The sequence below is a fragment of the Monocercomonoides exilis genome (assembly GCF_001643675.1).
Source record: "Monocercomonoides exilis strain PA203 chromosome Unknown scaffold19-1596985, whole genome shotgun sequence".
Classification (NCBI taxonomy): Eukaryota; Preaxostyla; order Oxymonadida; family Polymastigidae; genus Monocercomonoides; species Monocercomonoides exilis.
The window spans coordinates 1339751-1359463 of NW_027150564.1; the positions used below are offsets into that span (position 1 = coordinate 1339751).

The following is a 19713-nucleotide window of genomic DNA, read 5'->3' on the forward strand; positions in this document are numbered from 1 at the left end:
AGTGAATTTATCAAAGCGATGTGAAAACAACTGAGAAGAGATCATAACAAGAAGAACGCGATAATAACAAAACAAACTTAAAAGAATGCACATAAAACCACAAGAAAGAGAGAAGTTAACAACAAGATTTAAAATGAGATACTGAAAATGAGATCGGATATATTCGTTTATTAAGTTAAGGGAAAATAAAAAAAAAATAACGAACAAAAACATTGGAAAACATAATTAAAAATAAACATAAGATTTGATATAAACACAATCTGACGAACGAATAAAACAAATCAAATAATATATCATACAAGCAACTTAATTGATAATACTTGGCAACAAGCAACACTTTGCTCTTGTTTTGCTAAAGATGAACCGATTATTCAAAGACAATCACAAACCACTAGAGAACTCATAACAAAAACACACATTGCTTTAATGTTAGTGAATAATTTGAATGCAACAGCAACCTGCAAGCATATATCTAAACCTCTCGATATGGATACATTCTGCCAAGAGGATCTTTGCTTGCCGCAGTCTTTGCCGAGGCAAAGCTTCGGGGTGTTCCGCTTTGGGGCGAAGTGAAGTAATTGGCTGGACGAGAAGCAGTTGGCGAGACAGTTGAGATTACAGAATGAGCAGATAGTCCAGAAGGAGGAGGAGAAGTGGAAGAGATGGCAGAAGATTGTAATTTCGATGATGATGATGAAGATGATGAAGACGAATATGAAGGTGGATAAGAAGCGAATGATGAAGGTGCATACGATGATGAAGAGGAGGATGAAGAGGATGAAGGAGGGGCTGCCTCAGATTGGCGTGCCAGTGAAGAAGGAGAAGTCAAAAACGATGAAGTCGGAGTGCGCAGCGGAGATTTCCGGACAAAAGAAGGAGAGTCATTCTTAACTGCCCTTCGCATTTGTGATGTCTCAATGCCTCTTTCCCTCTCTGCCACATCCAAAATGCCACTTCCTCTCATTCTCAGCTTCTCATCCCCCAAACGCCGATCCGCACTTCGCACTGCACTCGACAGCGGCGACCGCTCTCTTCTGTAATAGTCGCTCATCACGCTCCGTGAGGCATCTGTCTCCAGCCGAAGCATTCTCTCTCTTTCTCTTTCTCTCTGCTTCGCCCGCTCTTCTTCGACAATCTGCTCTCGAACAAGCCTTTCTCTCTCCAGCTCTGCTCGTATTTTCTCTCTCTCTGCCTCCATCTCAACCTCCCTGCGTATCTTTTCTCGTTCTCTTTCTCTCCTCTTCTGCTCCTCTTCTCTCAATAACTCCTGTCTGATTCGCTCTTTCTCGTGCTCCTTCTCTATTTCCAGTCTTATGCGCTCTCTTTCTCTTTCTCTTTCTTCTTCCTCTTTCATTCTCTGGAATCTTATTCTTTCTCTCTCTCTTTCAAGATCCATCTGTCTCTGAGCCTCTGCTTGCCTTTCCCTCTCCCACTTTCTCTCTCTTTCTCTCTCTCTCAATTGCGACTGTGGCAGCAGTTGCGGAGCAACCAAACTTCCCATTTCGTATCCATCACCAGAAAGCAGTAGGCCATCCCCATCTTCTACTCCTTCCTCCTCTGCTCCATCCAAATCTCCGATGAGCTGCTTTGGCGATTGTTGTGCTGAAAGAGTCAGCTTCATCAGTAGCTTCTGTCTGATCAGCTTTTGCTTCTCTTTTGCCGCTTTCTCTCTTTCGAGTGCAAGATCTCTTTCTTTCTCCAACAATAAGAGCTGCTTTTCTTTCTCTTCCTGTTTCATTTGCTCTCTCACCATCTCCTCCATCTTCCTTTCTATCTCTCTTTGCTTTTCTTCCTCCGCTCTCTGCTGCTTGATCAGCTCCTCCAACATCTTCTTTCGCGCTTCTTCCTCTTCTTTCATCTTTCTCTCTCGTTCGACTGCTTCAGCAGCAATTCTTTCTCTTTCATCTGCTCTAATCTTCTCTTCAAGCCTCCTCTTTTCTTCCTCTTTTCTCTTCTGCTCCTCCAAAATCCTTTCTCTTTCTCTTTTTTCTTCTTCCTCTCTTCTTCGCTCTTCCTCTCTTCTCTTCTCTTCTTCTCTTCTTCTCCTTTCTTCTTCCATTGCCCTTCTTTCCTCTTCTTCCTTTCGCTGTCTTTCTTCCTCTTTTCTTCGTTCTTCATCTCTTCTTCGCTTTTCCTCAAAGAATCGTTCTTGTTCAATCCTCCTTTGAAGCACTTCCGCTTTCAACCGATCAATCTCTTTCCTTCTCTCTTCTTCCTTCTTCCTCTCTTCTTCCAGCTTCGCACTTTCTTGTCTTCTTTTTTCCTCTTCTCTTCTTCTATCTTCTTCTTTGTGTTTTCTTTCCTCCCTCTTTCTTTCATCTTCAAGCCTCTTCTTCTCCTTTTCACCTGGCTCTTCTGCTTTCTTCCTTTCCTCCTCTTTCTTCTTCTCTTCTTCTCTGCGTCTGGCTTCTTCCAATCGCTTTCTGTATTTCTCTTGTCTGATTCTTTCTCTTTCCTTCCGCTCTTCAATTGCTCTCCTCTTTTCATCCATAATTTTATTTGCTCCTTCTTCCTTTTCCTTCTGTTCTGATGTCTTAGCCTCTTTTTCTTTTTGCTGTTCAACTTTCTCAACTTTCTTTTTTTCTTCTTCAGATTGCTGTCCCTTCAAAGACTCATTCATTTTTTCTTGTTCTTTTGATTTCGTTTCCTCTTGTCGCATTTCCCGCAGTTGCTTCATCAGATTCGGCGAGTCAGAAGAACGTGCAGGTTGCTGGGTGATGAATGAAATGTCTTCTTGTGCAGGCTTTGCTTGTACAGGCTCATGAATCACTATGTTTCGTATTGGCCCAGATTCAAACGACGAATGGAACGGAACTTCTTCTGCTTCTCCTTTTCTCTTTCGAGTCATCTGGTCATCTTGCGACTCGTCCATCTTTATCGGCTCTTCAAAAGCAAACATTCGTATTTCCGTCTGCTCCTCTGATTCATTCCTCCTTTCTGTTTTTTCGCCTGATGCACCGTTCTCTTCCATCGTCAGAAACACGCCACCTTCAGAAGACATCGATGCACGCAGCAAATCATCTGCTCCCTTTGCAAAGTCCATAGCCACTTTCTGTCTCTTTTCTTCTTTCTCTTTCTTCTTCCTTTCTCTCTCCTTCTGCTTTTCCAATCTTCGCTCTTCTCTTTCTTTCTCTTCTCGCTCTCTTTCCATCATTTCTCTCTCTCTTTCTACTTCCAACTCTTTCTCCCTCTCCAGTCGCTTCCTTTCTCTCTCCTTCTTTCTCTCCTCTGCCCTCAGTTCATTTTCTTTCGAGTTCCCACTCGTCGAAGCGCTGATCAGTCTCAATGCATCTCGCTGTTGTGGTGTCAACAGCAGCCATTCAGTTGAGCTTCTCCTTCCATCATCTGCACACTCAACACGCACAAACTGCATCCACCCTCTTCCCATCAGACGATATGAACGAGGCTTCCATTCACAGCTAAGCAGCGCAGAAAGCTGCTTCCTCTGTTGCTTCATCAGATCAATCTCCAAATCAACAAATCTTCTCTTTGTGTTGATGATCTCGTTCATCATATCGCTCTTGCGTCGTTCTTCTTCTCTTTCTTCCTTTGTCTTCTTCTTCATTGCTGTCTTGTCCCAGTCTCCGCTGTCTCCTCTGGAATGCGTCAAACTTGAACTAAATCCAGAGCAACTTGCACCTTCTGTGAGCCAAAGAGAGATTTTGTCCTTCAATGCGCTCTCCTCCTTCAGGAAATTGGACTCATCTTTGATGTCTCTCTCAGCTATCACATTGCTCTCAGCTGCCTCTGCCGCTTGCTTTGCGCTCTGCAACTTTGTCGCAACTGCCACAAACGGAACAGTTTCTCTGCCTTCCTGGATCACAAAGTCAGATAGCCAGGCTTCTTGGTTCCGAATCTCCATCTCTCGCTGAAGGACCACCTCATGGAAGGCATCGCTTGCCTCATCCAAAACAGGTGATTTTATAAACACTTCGAACTGATTTGGATCCATCGCTTGCTCCAATGCTGCCATCTCTTCATCTTCCTCGTCTGCTTTTGCCTGCTTGCCACTTTGCTCGATGATTGAGACAGCAGTTTCGATTGTGGGCTCATCGAATTGCGCTGTGATATCAATGTGATTCTCTTTCAGTGCATCGATCACTTCGAATCCCAAATCCATCTCAGACAGCACCTTCTCCAGTGCTTCCTCTTCCTCATCTTCTGAATCACTCTCAATCTCCAATGGAATTGAAGCAACTGTCAGAAGATCATCATCTTCAGCCGCACGGCGCAATCGATCTTCTCTTGCTTTCTTTCTCTCCTCTCTTCTTGCTTCTCTCAGCTGTGCCCTCTCCGTCTTGGCTTCTTGGTAAGCATGTATTTTATCTCTGATGGATTGACGATACTCCTCTCTCAGCTGTGCTTCTCTGTCTGCTTTTTCTCTTCTGATCTGATTCCGCTTTTCTCTCACCCATTCTTTTGCCTCATCTGCAACAGAAATAATCGAACGAGTCAACTTTTGAGCATTAAGCACTTCCACTGCTTCAGAGATTCTCTTCTCGCACTGATACAGAAGTTGCTGGGGTGTCATTACAACATCAGAAAAGAGCAATGAATCAGCAGGAATTTGCAGAGGAACATCGTGCATTGTGTAGACCGCACGAAGTGCTTGAAATTCTTTGTTGCTATTTAATGACTGGCTCAACAAGAAGCTCATTTTCCCACTGTTGTCAAGATTGTCCTTTTCATTGCCTTCCCTCAGGCCATCGCTTGCTTCGTTGTCACTTCCATATGAAGAATTCAGTGGATTCACTGAAGAAGATCCCATTTGTTGTGCCTGTGGATCACTCTCCTCCATATTTCCGTCACTTTCACCAGTCATTTTCAGGTACGACTGCTGTTGTGTGTCCTCTTCGATTGCCAAATGAGAATAAGTTGATTCCACAAACCTCACAAGCACATCCGAAAAGAGAATGCGATTTTGAATTCTGATTGCTTTCTTCTTGCTGCTGATCTTCTTCCTGAGCTGTGCATGTATCTGTCGATATGTCTCCATCATCCTCGAATGGAAGCTCGGGTCAATGTGCTTGCGCAGCCCTCGCTTTTCTTCGCGTTCCCGTTCTTTTTCGCTTTCTCTCCACAATTCTTCGTCTTTCTCAAGCGCTTCGTCTTCTTCTTCGTCTTCTTTTGATGAGTTGAAGCTCAAAAATTTATTGATCAAGCTCATTTCGTCATCATCTTCGTTCTCCTGCTTTTGCTCTGAAGTAGCCAACATGTCAACTTCCATATCCATGTGAATCTCCTTCATGCATTCTGTTATCATTTCGTATTTCGTCTCATCTTCCCTCAAAATAGCAGCACCAATTGCATGGTACATCCACTTCATTTTCTCCAGCTCTTCGTCCATGTCTTTGTCAGGCACAGCAGGCACAATTTGCCTCAAATGAGAGAGAAAAGCTGCAATCTGCTCAGACCCCACATTTGATGCAGTGATAGAGGCACGTGAGATCGTCACACGCAAAGTCTCCACAACTGGAATAAGCTGCTTTTTAGGCTTTCCTTCATCTTCGTCGTCATCATCAAAGTTGCTGAATCCATCGTTTTCATCGCTATCATCTCCGATTTGCGCAGAAGCCAAATGTGAATGAGGGAACATTGGGGCAGATGATGCAGAGGTCGATGGAGACAAAGGTGTCAGAGGCGACTGAGGCATTGAGTTGGTGTTTGGACTTTCTGGTGTGTTGATATGTAGCTCTTGCCCTTTCAGTGTTGGCACTGGGAATGTGGCTGGACGTCTAGGGAAGAGGAACGAGACAACAAGCGTGATTGGATCGAGCAGAGGAACAACTAACGATTGATCGGTGCTTCTTGCACCCAGCTGCAATTGAGGCGATGATGAGGGAATTTGCACACGAGACTGTGCACGAGAGAGAGTGGTTGGTGTTGAGGGCTGTGGATATTGCTGTCTAAGTGTGGAGAAAGAGATATTCTTTGCTGGTGAGCCCGAAGGAGAGGAATATGGTGAGAATGAAAGCGGATGCAAAGAAGACATCCTTTTCATGCGAAGAGTCTGATTAGTAATCGATGATCCACTTGCTCCATCAATCCTGTTGTGATGAATAGCAGAAATAAAGTGATTCGCAGTTTCTAGTAATTCAACAGCGTGCGTTGCATTTGTTATTTCATATGGAGCGAATGTGAAGGCAAACAAAACATGGCGCAACGAGTTCGGCTCGTCCTGAGACAAAGTCACAGGAATGTCTTGCATCACACTGAAGCTCATCTCTTTCATCAGTTCAATCAGTTTTTGCTTCATCTGTTCTTCTGTCTCAACAGTTGCCTTGCCATTCACATCAGAAGGCGACGAGAAGTACTCTCTCATTTCACTATCTTCGTCATTCGCATTGATAATCTGTGAAGAGCGTGTAATGTTATCTCTTGTTTTCAGAAGATTTCCGACTTTTCGTTCAAACAGTTCCATTAGCGAGTTTGCAATCTCAATCTTTGTTGGCAGCACAGCCGAATTGTTACCATCTGCATTTGCGTTTGGAAATGCTGCATCGAACGAGAACTGTCCATTTTGGATGCCTTCATTTCCGTTCAATGGCGACACGTTCGGGTTGATCTTCTCTTCTCTTCGAGACACAAGTGGACGCTGGCGAACGTCAATTGCTGCAGTCTTCAATGAGAACATGGCAGAGAATGATGGAGTCCACGCCACAGATAAAGCCAACTTGTCCATTTTTGCAGTGATTGGAAGTGGAGTACTTGTAAACTCGACTTGTGCGAGAGTGAATCTGGCAGCAGTGAGAGTGCAAATGTGCGATGGAGCAACAACTGTGATGGTGTTTTTGACTTTCTCTCCAAAGCGAGCAATGCTTCTGAGTGACACAATCGTTGAAACATCAGAGAATCTGCTGGATACATCACTGTCACTTGCAAGAGACTTCAGCCTTCTGATTGAAGCACCATCGTCAATCTCGCCAAAGCCAACTTGTGACGCCAGCTCATCAACCTCGCTGGGTGCTCTCGAACGACGAGATCGTGTCTCATCTGCATCTGTGCTCTTTTGAGTTGAAGAAAGCGAATTCCTGTCTTCGTTGTTGGCATCGTCTTCGTCCTTCGCCTCCAAATAGTTGGTGATCATGCTGACATACTCTTCCAACACCCTGTGTGAAACATGGAACCGTGACACACAACCATCCAGAATGCTGCTCTCCATCATCGCAACCATAATTGACTCTCTCTCTCGTTTCAGTTCGTCTCCTCGCATCACTCTTGGTGCAACGGTCTGCTTCTCAGCAAACCTCTTCTTGTGCTGAGAGTCATCTTCAGAGTCTTCATCGTCGCTTCCACTGTCACTGTCACTTTCTCCTTTGATTTTCGTCAGAATCTCTTCTGAGAACTGCTGTTGAGGCCACACCGACTTCACCTTCAGATAGCAGCCGCAGACATACACAGCCTCTTCTCTTGCTGTAAAGGCATCCAGCGCCATGTCTGCTTCAATCGAGGCCAATTCCTTGTAGCGCAGAAGAGACGCAAGAAGTGCCTTTCTCGCTTCAATCTCGCCTTCAATCAAAACATCCTCAGCCATCTTTTGCTCTTCGGTTGAGGCATTAACTCCCCGATAGTTCTCTCCGTCGCGAACACTTTCAATGCTTCCACTAACTGAACTCTTTCTCAGCTTAGTTCGCTTTGATGCTGTTTGATCCGTGTTGTTAATCAATCTGCTGCGATCTGCAGTTGCGCGAAGTGCTTCGTCCACCTGCTGTTCAATAGAAAGAGGAGAGGCAAATGACAAAGTGCATCCGATTTCCTTCTCCATAAGACGCTGCAGATGGCGCGGAAGAGATGCAGCAGGAAGTGGCAGGCCAGCTCTGATAAATGCCATTGCAGTTGGTGTTGTCTGCTCTTCAACAGCAGACAGAATGTGCTGAGTAAGTGTGAAGCATGTAGTGACAGAAACATCAGGCGACACTGCAACTGATGGGAAGTGGAACTGGAATGTGGTCTTTGGCTGAGCAAGACAGCGATGTGGCGCATCGAGCGTGAGAGCTGACATGGTCGTGATGCCATTTATTGACACAATTTGTTTGGCTGTCCACAGTTTTGTGGATGTGAATGCATTGACAACAAAATCTGACTGCATCGTTGCTTGAACAATGTTGCCAATCTGCTCAACATCGCCAAATCCCATGTTTCCTGAATTTGCATTGAATGAGTTCATATACAACTGTGATGAGATGATATGCAACGGTGGAACAGAAACAACAATTGAAGGATTGTTTACAGGTTTAACTGATGACATGTACTGCTCGTCAACAACAAACTTCACTGTCGCCATTTTGTTCAGAGAAAGCGAAAACTCTGGTGTTGATGATGTGTCTGAAAGAGACAAAGGACGCAGCCTGAACTTCTTTGAAGCAAGTGGTTGAGACTGCGGAGGCTCAAAGAAAGCATTCAACCGCTCTATCGAGCTTTCGCCCAGCACAGCAAGTGATAAGCCCATTGAAAGGACTGATTTTGCCGTTGAAGGCGAAAATACGAATGAGAATGTGGATACATCCACAGACAAAGGTGCTTCATTCGCCATCTGACTGATGTTACCGTCAGATCTCACAAACGTCGAAAACAGTGTGCTGTCTGGATTTCTGTAAGTGAGCATAAGTGAATCCAATGTGCAGTTTGTGCATTGCTCCTTTGATGGGAGCAGAGTTGTGGAGGAAGAAATGACTGCGTCATGTGCTGGTGGCAGGCCAGTCATTGAAGGAGAGCGGGACAATGCAGAGGATCGCAAAGAGCGCGCAGAAGAAATGGAAGCTGACCGGCTGTGTCTGAATCTTGCAGGCAGACCAGCGCCAGCTCCAACGCCCATGCCTACACCAACACCTGGCGCAGGTGTTTGAGTTTGTTGGGATTGCTGAGGAGAAAGAGAAGGATCAGACACAGACATCTCCATTTCTGAGAGCTGCATGGTGAGGCGAGAGAGAAGTGAGTTGTTCTCCTTTTTCAGCATAGCATCGACAGAGAGTGAGGGAACAGACAGAATGACACGTGCTGCGACTGTCTCATCCATCACATCATCATCAATCGCTGTCTGTTTGAGGAACGAGCGGTCTTCCTCGTCTGTGTCGTCTTGCTCATCAGTGTCTCCCTCATCGTTGTTGCCTTTGCTCAGAGAAGAAGAGGAGGATGTGGAGGAGTACAAACTGGTGGCTCCAATGACTGTGCGGAAGACGGCTCCAGTGAGATGCGAGTTGCGCGAAACAACAGACGCCACAAATGACTTCAAGTCGACTGTCACAAGGGTCAGCGTTGTGAGTGGCGGAAGCTGCTGCACTTGCGGAGAAGAAAGAGAAGATGATTTTTGAGGCGATGAAGGAGCAGAGCGAGAGAAGGAGGATGAGAAAGGCTGTGAACCACTTTGAGGGGATCGTTGGGCTGATCTTTGTGGTGGAGCAGAGTATGTTTGCCTTGGCTGGCTCCTCACAAACAGAGAATGCTGCAAATAAGAGACAAGATAGTCAACTGCAAGGTGTGTGGCAAAGGAGAGGATGGGCAAAGACACCTCCACAGCAGGAATTGGATGGTCGCATAAGGAGCGGGTGAAAGGCGAGACTGTTCCTGAATGATATGTTGGTGTTGCACCTTCAACCATCGAGGCAGCAGAGAACGGCTCGTCGGCAGATGCACTTCGCTCTGTCAGCAGTGCTTCTTCAGAGTGCGAAGGAAGAGCTGGCGGTGGCAGACACGCTATTTTCAGTGAACGTCTGGTAGAATTTGAGTCAGCGCTGTTGTCAAAGGTGGAGTAGTGGATAGTGAGAAGCGGGATGTTCAGTGCAGATTTGTTGACTGGTAGCATTTCTCGAGATGAGCCGCCTTTCTTCGATACAAACGACAGAATGCCTGATGCCCTTTGTGGACGCTGAGGCATCTTCTGGTTGCGCGACATGGTCGATCCAGGAGTGGAGCTGGTGGCAGATTGAGTTGCTGTGAAAACAGCAGGCATCTGCTTGATTTGCGGGTGGAGGGCAGACACAAGCTGTGTGGAGGTAACCATCGAGATGCTTTTCAGAGAACCAGAAGATCTGAAGCAGCAGTTGCGCTGGCTGTTTCTTGAGGGGAGCCGCTTTCCAATGTCAGAAAGTGGATTGGCTTTGTTGAGAGAAACGCTGAGGAATGAGATTTCTTTGATGTGGACAAGAAGAGATGTGGGAACTGCTGATGCAACCAGTGTTGTTGTAGAAGGAAGCAGAGCTGCAGCAGCCTTTGCGTTTTTGAAGAGGGTGCGAAGGTATATGTGCTTGTTTGTGACATTCGAGCGAGACACACCTGATTCAAGTCCCAAATAGAAGTCTGTGACAAACAGCCGGAATGAAAACAGCGGAGAAACGGAGAAATGAACCAAGCTGGAGAGGAGCATTTGAGATGGCGTTGCTGTTGCTTTGGGCAAAGAATCGAGAATGAAAGGCGGGGGTTGGATTTCTGGGCAGATGTTGAATGCGAGGCAGAAAGTCTGCTGGACAGTTGACCATCTCACAAAGTCAGACGGAGCAAATGAAAACTTCGGAGAATTGGAAGACGCCCTCAACGCCACAAGACGCAGCACAATCGGCGCAATTAGCTCGTTTGACTTTGATGATGAATTGTCAGAGAAAATGTTTGTGCGACTGACAAACTGAGAGAAGCCAGGAGGAAGCTGTGAAGAGGATGATTTGGCAGATGCAGGCTGAGGAAGAGAGGGAATCATAAAGTCTGGTTGGAAGACAAAAGAGACGCTTGCACTGCTTGCCGAGAACAGCTGTGTTGATGGGAACGGATTGTACATCAATGAGATGTCATTTGCTGTGCAGGACAATGAAATAAGAGAAGTGAAATAGTGATCGAGCTGCTGAGGAACCACAGCTTTTGCAATGAAAGGCTGTTTTCGTTGGCTTCTTTGAGAAGAGACAGAAGCGCTGAATGAGCTGCGAGAAGGTGAAATATTGGGTGATTGAAGAGGAGTCAGCAACGCAGCATCTGAAGGAACAGGGCTGGATGGTAAAGGAGGTGGTGATGCGATCTTGCTTGGAGAATGAGAAGGAGATGAGGCAAAAGATGATGATGATTGCAACGGTGACTCGTTCTTAGTATTTGCTGGATGGATCATTGCAATGGCAGACACGTTGTGTGCAACAAAGGAGCACAGAGGAATTCTCACAAACTCTACAGGCGCTGCCTCAGCTGTTGTGCCTTGCTGAGCCAGAGTGGTTGGGAGTGTCTTGTCTACAATGCCCATCCTCCTGTTCCATCCGCTTTTCTCTCTCTCCAACTTCTCAATGGCTGAGATGAATACTTTGTGCGCATCGAGCTCTTCTTTCTGTCTGATCATTTTTGTGCTCTTCTTTTCCAGCCAGTCGTTTCTGAGGCTGTCGTAACGAGGATGATGCACATTCTCCACAACTGACTCATCTGCCTCTTCAGAATTCGTCCGCTCCTCGTCTCCACTTCCACTGAAGTTGCTGCTTTTCTCGCTGTCACTTGAACGCGAAGAATCTTCGCTAGATGAATTATCCAAGTCATCTTCACTTTCTTCATCAAAGCCACGTCTTCTGTTGCGCAATGCTTCTTTTCTGGTCTTTCTTGCTGATCTTCTTTGTCTCTTGTTCGAAGGCTCATCATCGTCATCGTCATCGTCTTCATCATCACTCAACGAATTGGCCTTCATTCCTCCTTCTTCATCTTCATCTTCTGACTCACTTCGCAATCTTCGTCTGGCAAGTCTTCTTTCTCTGCTTCTCTTCTTCCTTTCCTTCTCAATCTCCTTCTCCTCTCTCCTCTTCCGATCCATCTCCGATGCCAACCGCTCTCTCTGCTCTTCTCTCTCCTTCTGCTTCCTCTCAAATACAAAGTCGGACACTGAAGCAATGATGCTTCTTGATGTGTATGCTCTTCTGAGACGTGTGCAGAACTCGCTTTCTGTCAGATAGGAAGCAAAATGCGACACGGACAAGAACAACTGAATGGGCTCTTGTTTGGGGAATCCTGTTGCTGTCAGCTGTTCTTGCAGAATAAGAGTGCGAATGAAAGAGGATGTTAGCTTGTTGACAGGAGAAGTGTGTTCCTTTGAAGCCAATGGTAATGATGATATGAATGATGATAGCAGAGATAAGTGATCAGAAAGTGGGCGAACAATATCAGTTTCTGATGGAATGAACACTTCGAATGCATCAACATCCACTTTCACAAACGGACATCTTGAAGAAGTCTCCGAGTTCTGTTTGGGCAGTGCCACATGTGCTGATGCATTGCGCTGCTCTTCCCATTCCAGAAGGCTCTGGTCAACCTGCTTCAGATCAGAAGATTCCAGTTGATGAGACTCACTCAGCATGGCAGACTTTGCAGAGGGTGGGATTTGCGGCAGGTCGTCACTGATGATCGAATGAGCATCCATCGAGTGTGGTGTGATTTCAGCACGAGCATCTTCAATCTTCGAAGTCAGTGCTGAACTGTACGAAAGTGTCTGCATAGAAAACACTGGTGCAGCTTCAAGCTCTTCTCCTTCTTCGTCCCCGTGCTCTTCATTCTCTCCGTTCAATGCGCTGTCATCTTCATCCAACATTTGCCTCGATGCATCCACATCAAGCTTAGATGGTGACATAAATGGTGATCCTCTTCTTTCCTCATCTGAAACAGCATCGCCTGCTGCACTTTGTGTCAAGTATATCTTCATCGGGCGATAGTTCCTCCTTCTCATCTCAACTCGCTTGAATAGCCCCCTCAGTGAAGGATCGAATTCTGAGAGTTCTGTGTTTTGTCCGCTGTATTGTGCAGAGAGAGAGGCTGGAGAAGAGGAAGAGCCAGCAGCAGAGCCAGTGTCTGTGACTTCGAAGGGAGACACAAATGGATCGGGTGGTGGAGCAACAGATCCTCCTTTGTGGGCAGCGTTGCTGTGGCGTGGGTGGAGAGTGGCCGCTGTGTATGAATCAAGAGAGTTCTGCATCCATGTTGGGACAGAAGGAATATCGCCAGCACTGTCAGAGAAGAACTGCACTGTGGGAGATGTTGGTGGAGACTGACCAGGTGTCGAAGTCTGTGAGTGCGATTTTCGCATCTTTTTGACTGATTTTTGCTTTGGACGAGAGGGTTTAATGATTGGAATTGGAAGGGAGCCAGTGAATGGCTTCACATTGCACACCACCAGAGACATCAGTTTATCAACCTCTTCTTCCTCTCCTGCTGATGCTGCTGACTCCTGTGGAGCTGACATGCGATGAAGAAGAATACGAGAAGAAGAAGTAGATGGAGTGGATGAAGGAGAATTATTCCTGCTTTTCTCGCCGAGTGGAGAGCGGCGTCTTTCCTTGGCGGGTGTGTGTGTCTGAGAGTTGCTTCTCAGATGGCTGGTGCGTGTGAGCTCAGTCCAGCACACATTCACAATCACTCTTTCGCATTCCACACTCGGAAACACTGGCTCCAAACAGCACGACAGCTGATGAGCAAACAGAGAAGTGCTGGCAATAGCTAGGGGCTGAGGCAGCAATGTGGAAGGAGAGAGATGATAGCGATGGAATGGATGGCGGATGACTGTGGCAATCTGTTTCGCATTCAGCTCTCTTTGCTTTCTTTTTCCCTTTTTGCGATCTTCTTGACTGGGATACTCATTTGACGAGACAGAAAGCACATTGATCTGATTTGTCTGGAAGAAGATATCCTTTCCAAGTTTTGTGACCAGCCTTCCCAATGCGATTGAAGTGGCCTGGCTGCATTTCACAGCTCTGACAGATGCGAGTGAGAGAGCCAGAGAAGGTTGGGCATGCGCAGACATCGTCAGCTGCACACTGTCTGTTTTGAGATCAACGAAGACTGTGCTTGCAGAGGAAGCAGGCGCAGGCAGTGAAAGTGCAACGATAGAGCGAGAGAACAAGAAGGAGGCATCGAATGATCTGTCCCACTGCTTCTTCCATTCTTCACAGAGAGGCACGCTGATGGCAGACACACTCAGATCGACTGTGCCTACGACAGCAGTCACAGAGAGGGCTGAATACATCGAGCGCTGTTTTGACTGAAGTGCTCTTTGAGCAGCAGATAAGCCAAAAGTGGTGTTGTTGATGGAGTCATTAGATGATTGAGAGGGAGATGAGATGTAGGAGACGGTGCATTCCATTGCAGACAGCTGGAGAATAGGCACGTGGTGATACAAAGAGCGAGGTCTGGATGGATTTGGCCGCGAAACCAAGTTTTGGAGGGTCAGCTGTGTTGTGGAAGCAGAGCAATAAGCTCCATGGGGAAGAGAGAAAGTGGTGGAGATGAGGAATGACTGGTGTGCAATGACCACAGAAGGCACCGAAGAAGCATCAGAATACGAAAACGAGGCCTTTGGCTGCGGCAGCACGATGGAGTCGACTTTGGAGATGACTGGGATGATCGAGTGCTGAATGTGGAGTGAAGGGATGAAGAAGCGGAGAGGAGGAAGCGGACGGCGCTTTGAGAAAAGCTCAGAAGAAGAACTGCTGCTGCTGTTGCTGAGAGAAGAGGAAGGAACATAACGAGATTCCACTGGCTGTGGCTTGGTGGCAACTGACGATTGGCCGAATGGAGAGCTGAATAAAGAAACAGAAGAAGATGAGGAGGAGGATGAAGAGGAAGAGGAAGAAGATGATGAGGAGGAAGACGGAGGAGCTGCTTGAGATGCAGAGAAAGAGCTTTGTTTCCCGCTGACTGAAGATGAAGTGCACACAAAAGTCTGTCCAGGGATTGGATAGATGGACACGCTTACGCCTTTCAGGAAAGCTAAGCTCATTTTGACTGATCTCAGAACTTTCGTCTCTTGTGGAGCGAATTCTTCTGCCAAGGAGATATTTTGTCTCTCCGCAAATGTGCTGTTTATCTGTGCCAGTGGATCGTCCATTGTCTGCTTCAGCATCTTCAGCTCCTGCTCTTTCATTTTGCCGGCAAGTAGCTCTTCCAGACGCTGTCTGCGCAGCAGGCAAACAGCAGAGACAGCTCCAGTGAGCAAGTCAAGCACATCTGAAGTGACTGCACACACTTGAAGGAGAGTGTGGAGGGTATCATGCACAACAACTGTTGAAGACACCACCACATCCACATCGACCACTGAGAACTGCACATCAGACAGATGCTTCAGAGCTTCATTGTCTGATTCATTCTCTTCAGATGCATCACTCACTGACTCACTGGGCAAAGAGAAGAAGACAGAAAATGATGTGAAGGGTAATCGAACTGTGGCAGCGCTTGGTTGCAGAGCGCCTTCTGCATTGGAGACGTACCTGTCGTCATCGTCGTCGTATCCCAAGCCATCGTCATCAGCTCCTCTGTCAATTGGATGAGCTCTGCTTGTTGCCTGCGGCATTTTTTGCTCTCTTCCAACCAAGTTCATCTGCTCCTCATCCACAATGGCAAACACAAACAGAGAAGAGAATGAGGCTGAGACAGATGCCACTGGAGGTTGTAGTCCTTCACCACTCCTCCCAAACACATCGTGTTCCTGTGAATTCGTTCTCCAGTGCTTGCTGGTTCCATTGCGTCTTCTGAACATTCCAGGCGGATCGTCTGAGGAATTCATCCTTCCTCCACCTCCGCCTCCTCCACCACCATTTCCTCCTCTTCCTTCTGAGTAATCCACCACAAATCCCATGTCACCTGAAATTGTCGTCACAATCACATTTGGAATGAATACATCCACAATTGTTGGCTCTCCTTGTGTTTCCAACAGCCCGTCGGATGCATCATCGCCTGGAATCAGCGGTGCGACATTTTCGTCGTCTTCGTCGTAAAACTGGAAGTCCGCTCGTTTTGTGCCATCGATCATTCTGAGAGAGACTGAAGACACTCTCAGAACACATTCAACATTGGCAGAGGAGAGGAAAGAGGATACACGGTCAAGAAGGGCTAATTGGGCTGTGCTCAAGTAATACTCGAAGGCAGAGTCAGAGAGAAGAGAAGAAGAATCTTCATTGTCTTCGTCTGAAGAAGAGGAAGAAGAAGAATCAGCAGAATCTGATGATGAAGAAAATGAAGATGAAGAAGATGTGCTCAAAGAAAGATGAATAAACTTATTCAGCGAGAAGAACGGATTTGAAAGCGGAGTGAATGACGAGGTAGACAGAGGCACATAATCATCCAAGCACACCTGTGCAAACAGAGGAGATGTCGACACAGCCAGTGAAACCTGGTTCTTCAAGCTGCCTGTCTCATTTGGCTGATCAAACGCATCGCCAAAGGCAGGCGATGAATGGAACAAAGAACTGCTGTCTGAATCCTTGTCTGTTTTTGTCGCTGTTGATGGGATGATCACTGTGACGTGTGTGGACATTGTCTCCACTGCCAAAAGCGTTCCTCTCAACTCTCCGCGCGTCAGAGCTGCGAAAAAGGCATCCATCCTCTTTGAGAACGGGTGAGAAGACAACTGAAGAGAACCAAAGGGCACATTTGAAGCAAAGCGCCTCCTGCGTTCTTCATCGTCGAGGACTTTGCTGATGGGCTGGAGATACTTGTGCGGATCAGCAAATAGTTTGAATGGATCATACGAGGCACTCTCGCTGTCTTCTCCTTCGTCTTCTGCATCGAATCCGAATCCATCGCCTTCTGCACTTTCTCCACTGTGTCTGAATGAGCCTTCATCTGAATGGAAGGACTTCTCCTTCAGTCTGTCGAACCCAGATCTGCCATGAGCAGGCTGCTTCATCCACGATGAGCTCCTTTTGCGTGACTGGATATCCAATCTGTTTAATACCAATGACCCTTCCTCGCTCGAATCGTCCTCGTCACTGCTGTCTGAGAACGAGGAAGTGGTTGTGGTGGAGTAGTCGCTGCTCTCGTCAGACGAGTCCCAGTCGCCTGTGGTGTCTGCTCTTCTCTTTCTGTTGCCATCCATTTGCCCTGCCTGCTCCGCCGCTGCATCGTCCTCGTCTGCCCACTTCACTGTCTCTCGCACTGTCCTGCTCTCCAACACGACATCTGTCACATTCGGTGTATAGGGAGTCAAACAATGGAAGGGGAGCGTGGGTGGAAGAGCAGTGTCGCTCAGTCCTGACTGCTGGAGTGCCTGCATCTGCTGCAGTTGCTGCTGCATTGTGCGTGTGGGCGAAGGCAGAGCAGAGCTGAAAGGAGAGCTGAAGGTTGGGCCGTGCAGAGGGTGTGCAGCATTCATCAGGGCAGCTGCTGAATGGGGAGGGCGGGTGAGAGTGTGAGAGAGAGGGTGGGGATAAACAGCAGCAAAGCGGTTGAGAGAAGGAGGGAGGAAGACGAACTGGTGGAGCATAAATTCGCAGTGGTATGTGTGGACGGAAGGGAGGGATTTGAGATAGTCGGCCTTTTCAGAGAGAGAAATTGGAGAACAATACATCTGCTCAACAAGCGGAGAAGTGAGAGGAGAAAGAGAAGAAGAAGAGGATGATGATGATGATGATGAAGCAGAAGCAGAAGCAGAAGCAGAAGCAAACGGAGAAGAAGATGATGACGATGAGGAGGACGATGATGAAGGAACATTGACATCTGATGAAAATATCGAGTCATCAGATGTCTGCACATGCTCATCAGGTGGATAAGAAGGGGTGTCATAAGTGAAGTGGCTGTTCTCACTCCCGTCTGAATCGTCGCTGCTGATTGAATTGTCGTCCTCATCACCTTCATTCATCTCTCCCTCTTTCGATGCATCGTTGTCAGAATCCCGCGATTTCCTGTGCTTTGAGCTCATCGATGGATCTTTCTGAATATCTCCATCTTCTTCCTCTGCTCCTCCTTCTCCTTCTTCTCCTTCTCCATCACCAACATAACTTCCAACCTCTATTTCTCCTTCTTCCTGCTTCCCTTCCAGCACAAAACCAATGCGATTTATGAGAAAGACGGCAGTTGTTGTTGGAGAAGACGTCTGCGCCTTCACATTTTCCAGCCACTGGGCAACAGCTGTGGAGGCAGAGGAGATGACACCTGGGCGTTTTCTTTGCCCAGTTGGTGTGGATGATGCTGACGATGAGGTTGAGGATGGAATTGAGGAAGAGGAAGGAGAAGAGGAGGAGGAAGATGATGATGCAGAAGCAGATGAAGGAGAAGATGAAACATATGGCATGTTATAAGAATTCATAGGAGATGAAAACGCTGATGATTTTGTTGGAGACGAAAGGGCATTACGAACAGGAGACTGAACAGGCGAGGCAAGCAGAGAGGACTGAAGCGAGGAAAGAGGAGAGCCAGCTGAAGCAGCGCCTGTCAGCTCAGAATCAGACGAGACGAGAGTGATGGCATTCATCTGGCACTCCACCACACTCGGACTCAGTTTGAACTGGCAGTCTGGTGTTTGCAATGAGGAGGAGGAAGAAGAAGAAGAAGACTTGGAGCCAGCTGGTTCGCCTTTCACAGACAGCCGGCCAATCACAGCAGAGTCGAATGCCTCGAAGGACGCTTTCAGCTGAGACAAGGCAGATGTGCGGAGAACAGGAGAAGAAAGCTGCCCTGCCAGAGATGATGGCACACTCCCTTTGTTCGCTGCGGAGTCATCGTCACCGTCAAATCGCTGGTTAATGTCGCTTGACTCGTCGTCTCTTGTGTTGCTGTTATCGTTTTGAATGCTGTTGCCTTGCTTAACCACACTTCTTCCGTCTTCTTTCATCACGTAGCTGTTTCTTCTGCTCCGAAATTCAACAGCTCCTTGTTCGACATTCACAAGCGTCTTCATCTGTGACAGAAACATGGTTGATGCATCGTTGCGAAGTGACAGCGTTAAATCAGACTCACTGAGGGCTTTTAAAAACGTTTGATTTAATTCGCAGTTCACTGATTTTGCTCTCATGTACAGTGCACTGCTCTCCTTCATGTACCCTGCTTTTTCAGTGTTTGTGTTCTCGTCCAACCACCTCAAGCGCGGATTCGTAGCACGGAACATCATTTCTTTTGTATTGGCAAGAAGATATTTTGGAAAAGAAAATCTTCTCGGAGTTGATTGATTGATTTCTTGGATAAAAAAGCGAGATATTATAAATTGATTAAACTTTGTAATCCAAGTATTTATTTCCTGAATAAGTGGCGATCTTGATGTATTTATTGTCTTATTAACAATTGGACGAATTGGTGCAGCTTTTGTATCTGCTTTTCCTTGTGCTCTTTTCCGAGAATTCTGGTGTATAATGTCAAAAACAGGATCAACTAATGTAACTCCGAATGAAATTGGATATGGCTTGTTTTGGAGATATTGTAGAAATAATAGCGCGGCTCGCATTAATCCTACTTTGACAGTTACTGATTTGCACTTCATGTTTGCAACAATATCGCCTCTCTAATTTTTTTAATGAAACGAAACATGAGAAGATGAAAGGAAAAATAATATATTTATAAAAACTAATAAAAAGAAAGGCTTTCACGGAACCTTGATAGAAAATGATAAAGAATTGATGGTCGTGTTTTGACATGATGAAACAGTCAAATTCAGCTCTGGATATTGCTGCCTTATTAAATTGAGTATTGTAGGTAAAAATTGTTTGCTTTTAAGTGAAATATGGCATATATGTTAAAATTCATTGAACAGAAAATTAAAACTTGGATACCTCAATTCACGCAAAAAAGAAACTAATGCAGCAAATAAAATTACAATAAGCAACAATATGCTGAAGTGCAACAGTGTTTGTATTGAAAGCAATGCCATTACTTTCAAGAATAAAACACGAGTGAATGATCCTTTGAAACAAAGATATTTAATGGTTAAAGAAGATCATTTTCTCCCAAATTAAATTAATCAATTGTTGATTATTTTTTAATAAATTGTGAATAACAGGCCTT

General features: G+C 46.3%; 1 protein-coding gene across 1 annotated transcript; it reads right to left on the reverse strand.

The window, feature by feature from the left end:
- Positions 1–472: 472 nt before the first annotated feature.
- On the reverse strand, positions 473–19579 carry MONOS_2969 (uncharacterized protein; the record flags this gene model as incomplete). The annotated part of the gene is made up of 4 exons (XM_067872930.1): positions 473–6047; positions 6150–19213; positions 19304–19418; positions 19482–19579. The coding sequence occupies 4 exons, from the start codon at positions 19577–19579 to the stop codon at positions 473–475; spliced, it is 18852 nt and encodes a 6283-aa protein (XP_067728627.1).
- Between the last annotated feature and the right edge of the window lie 134 nt (positions 19580–19713).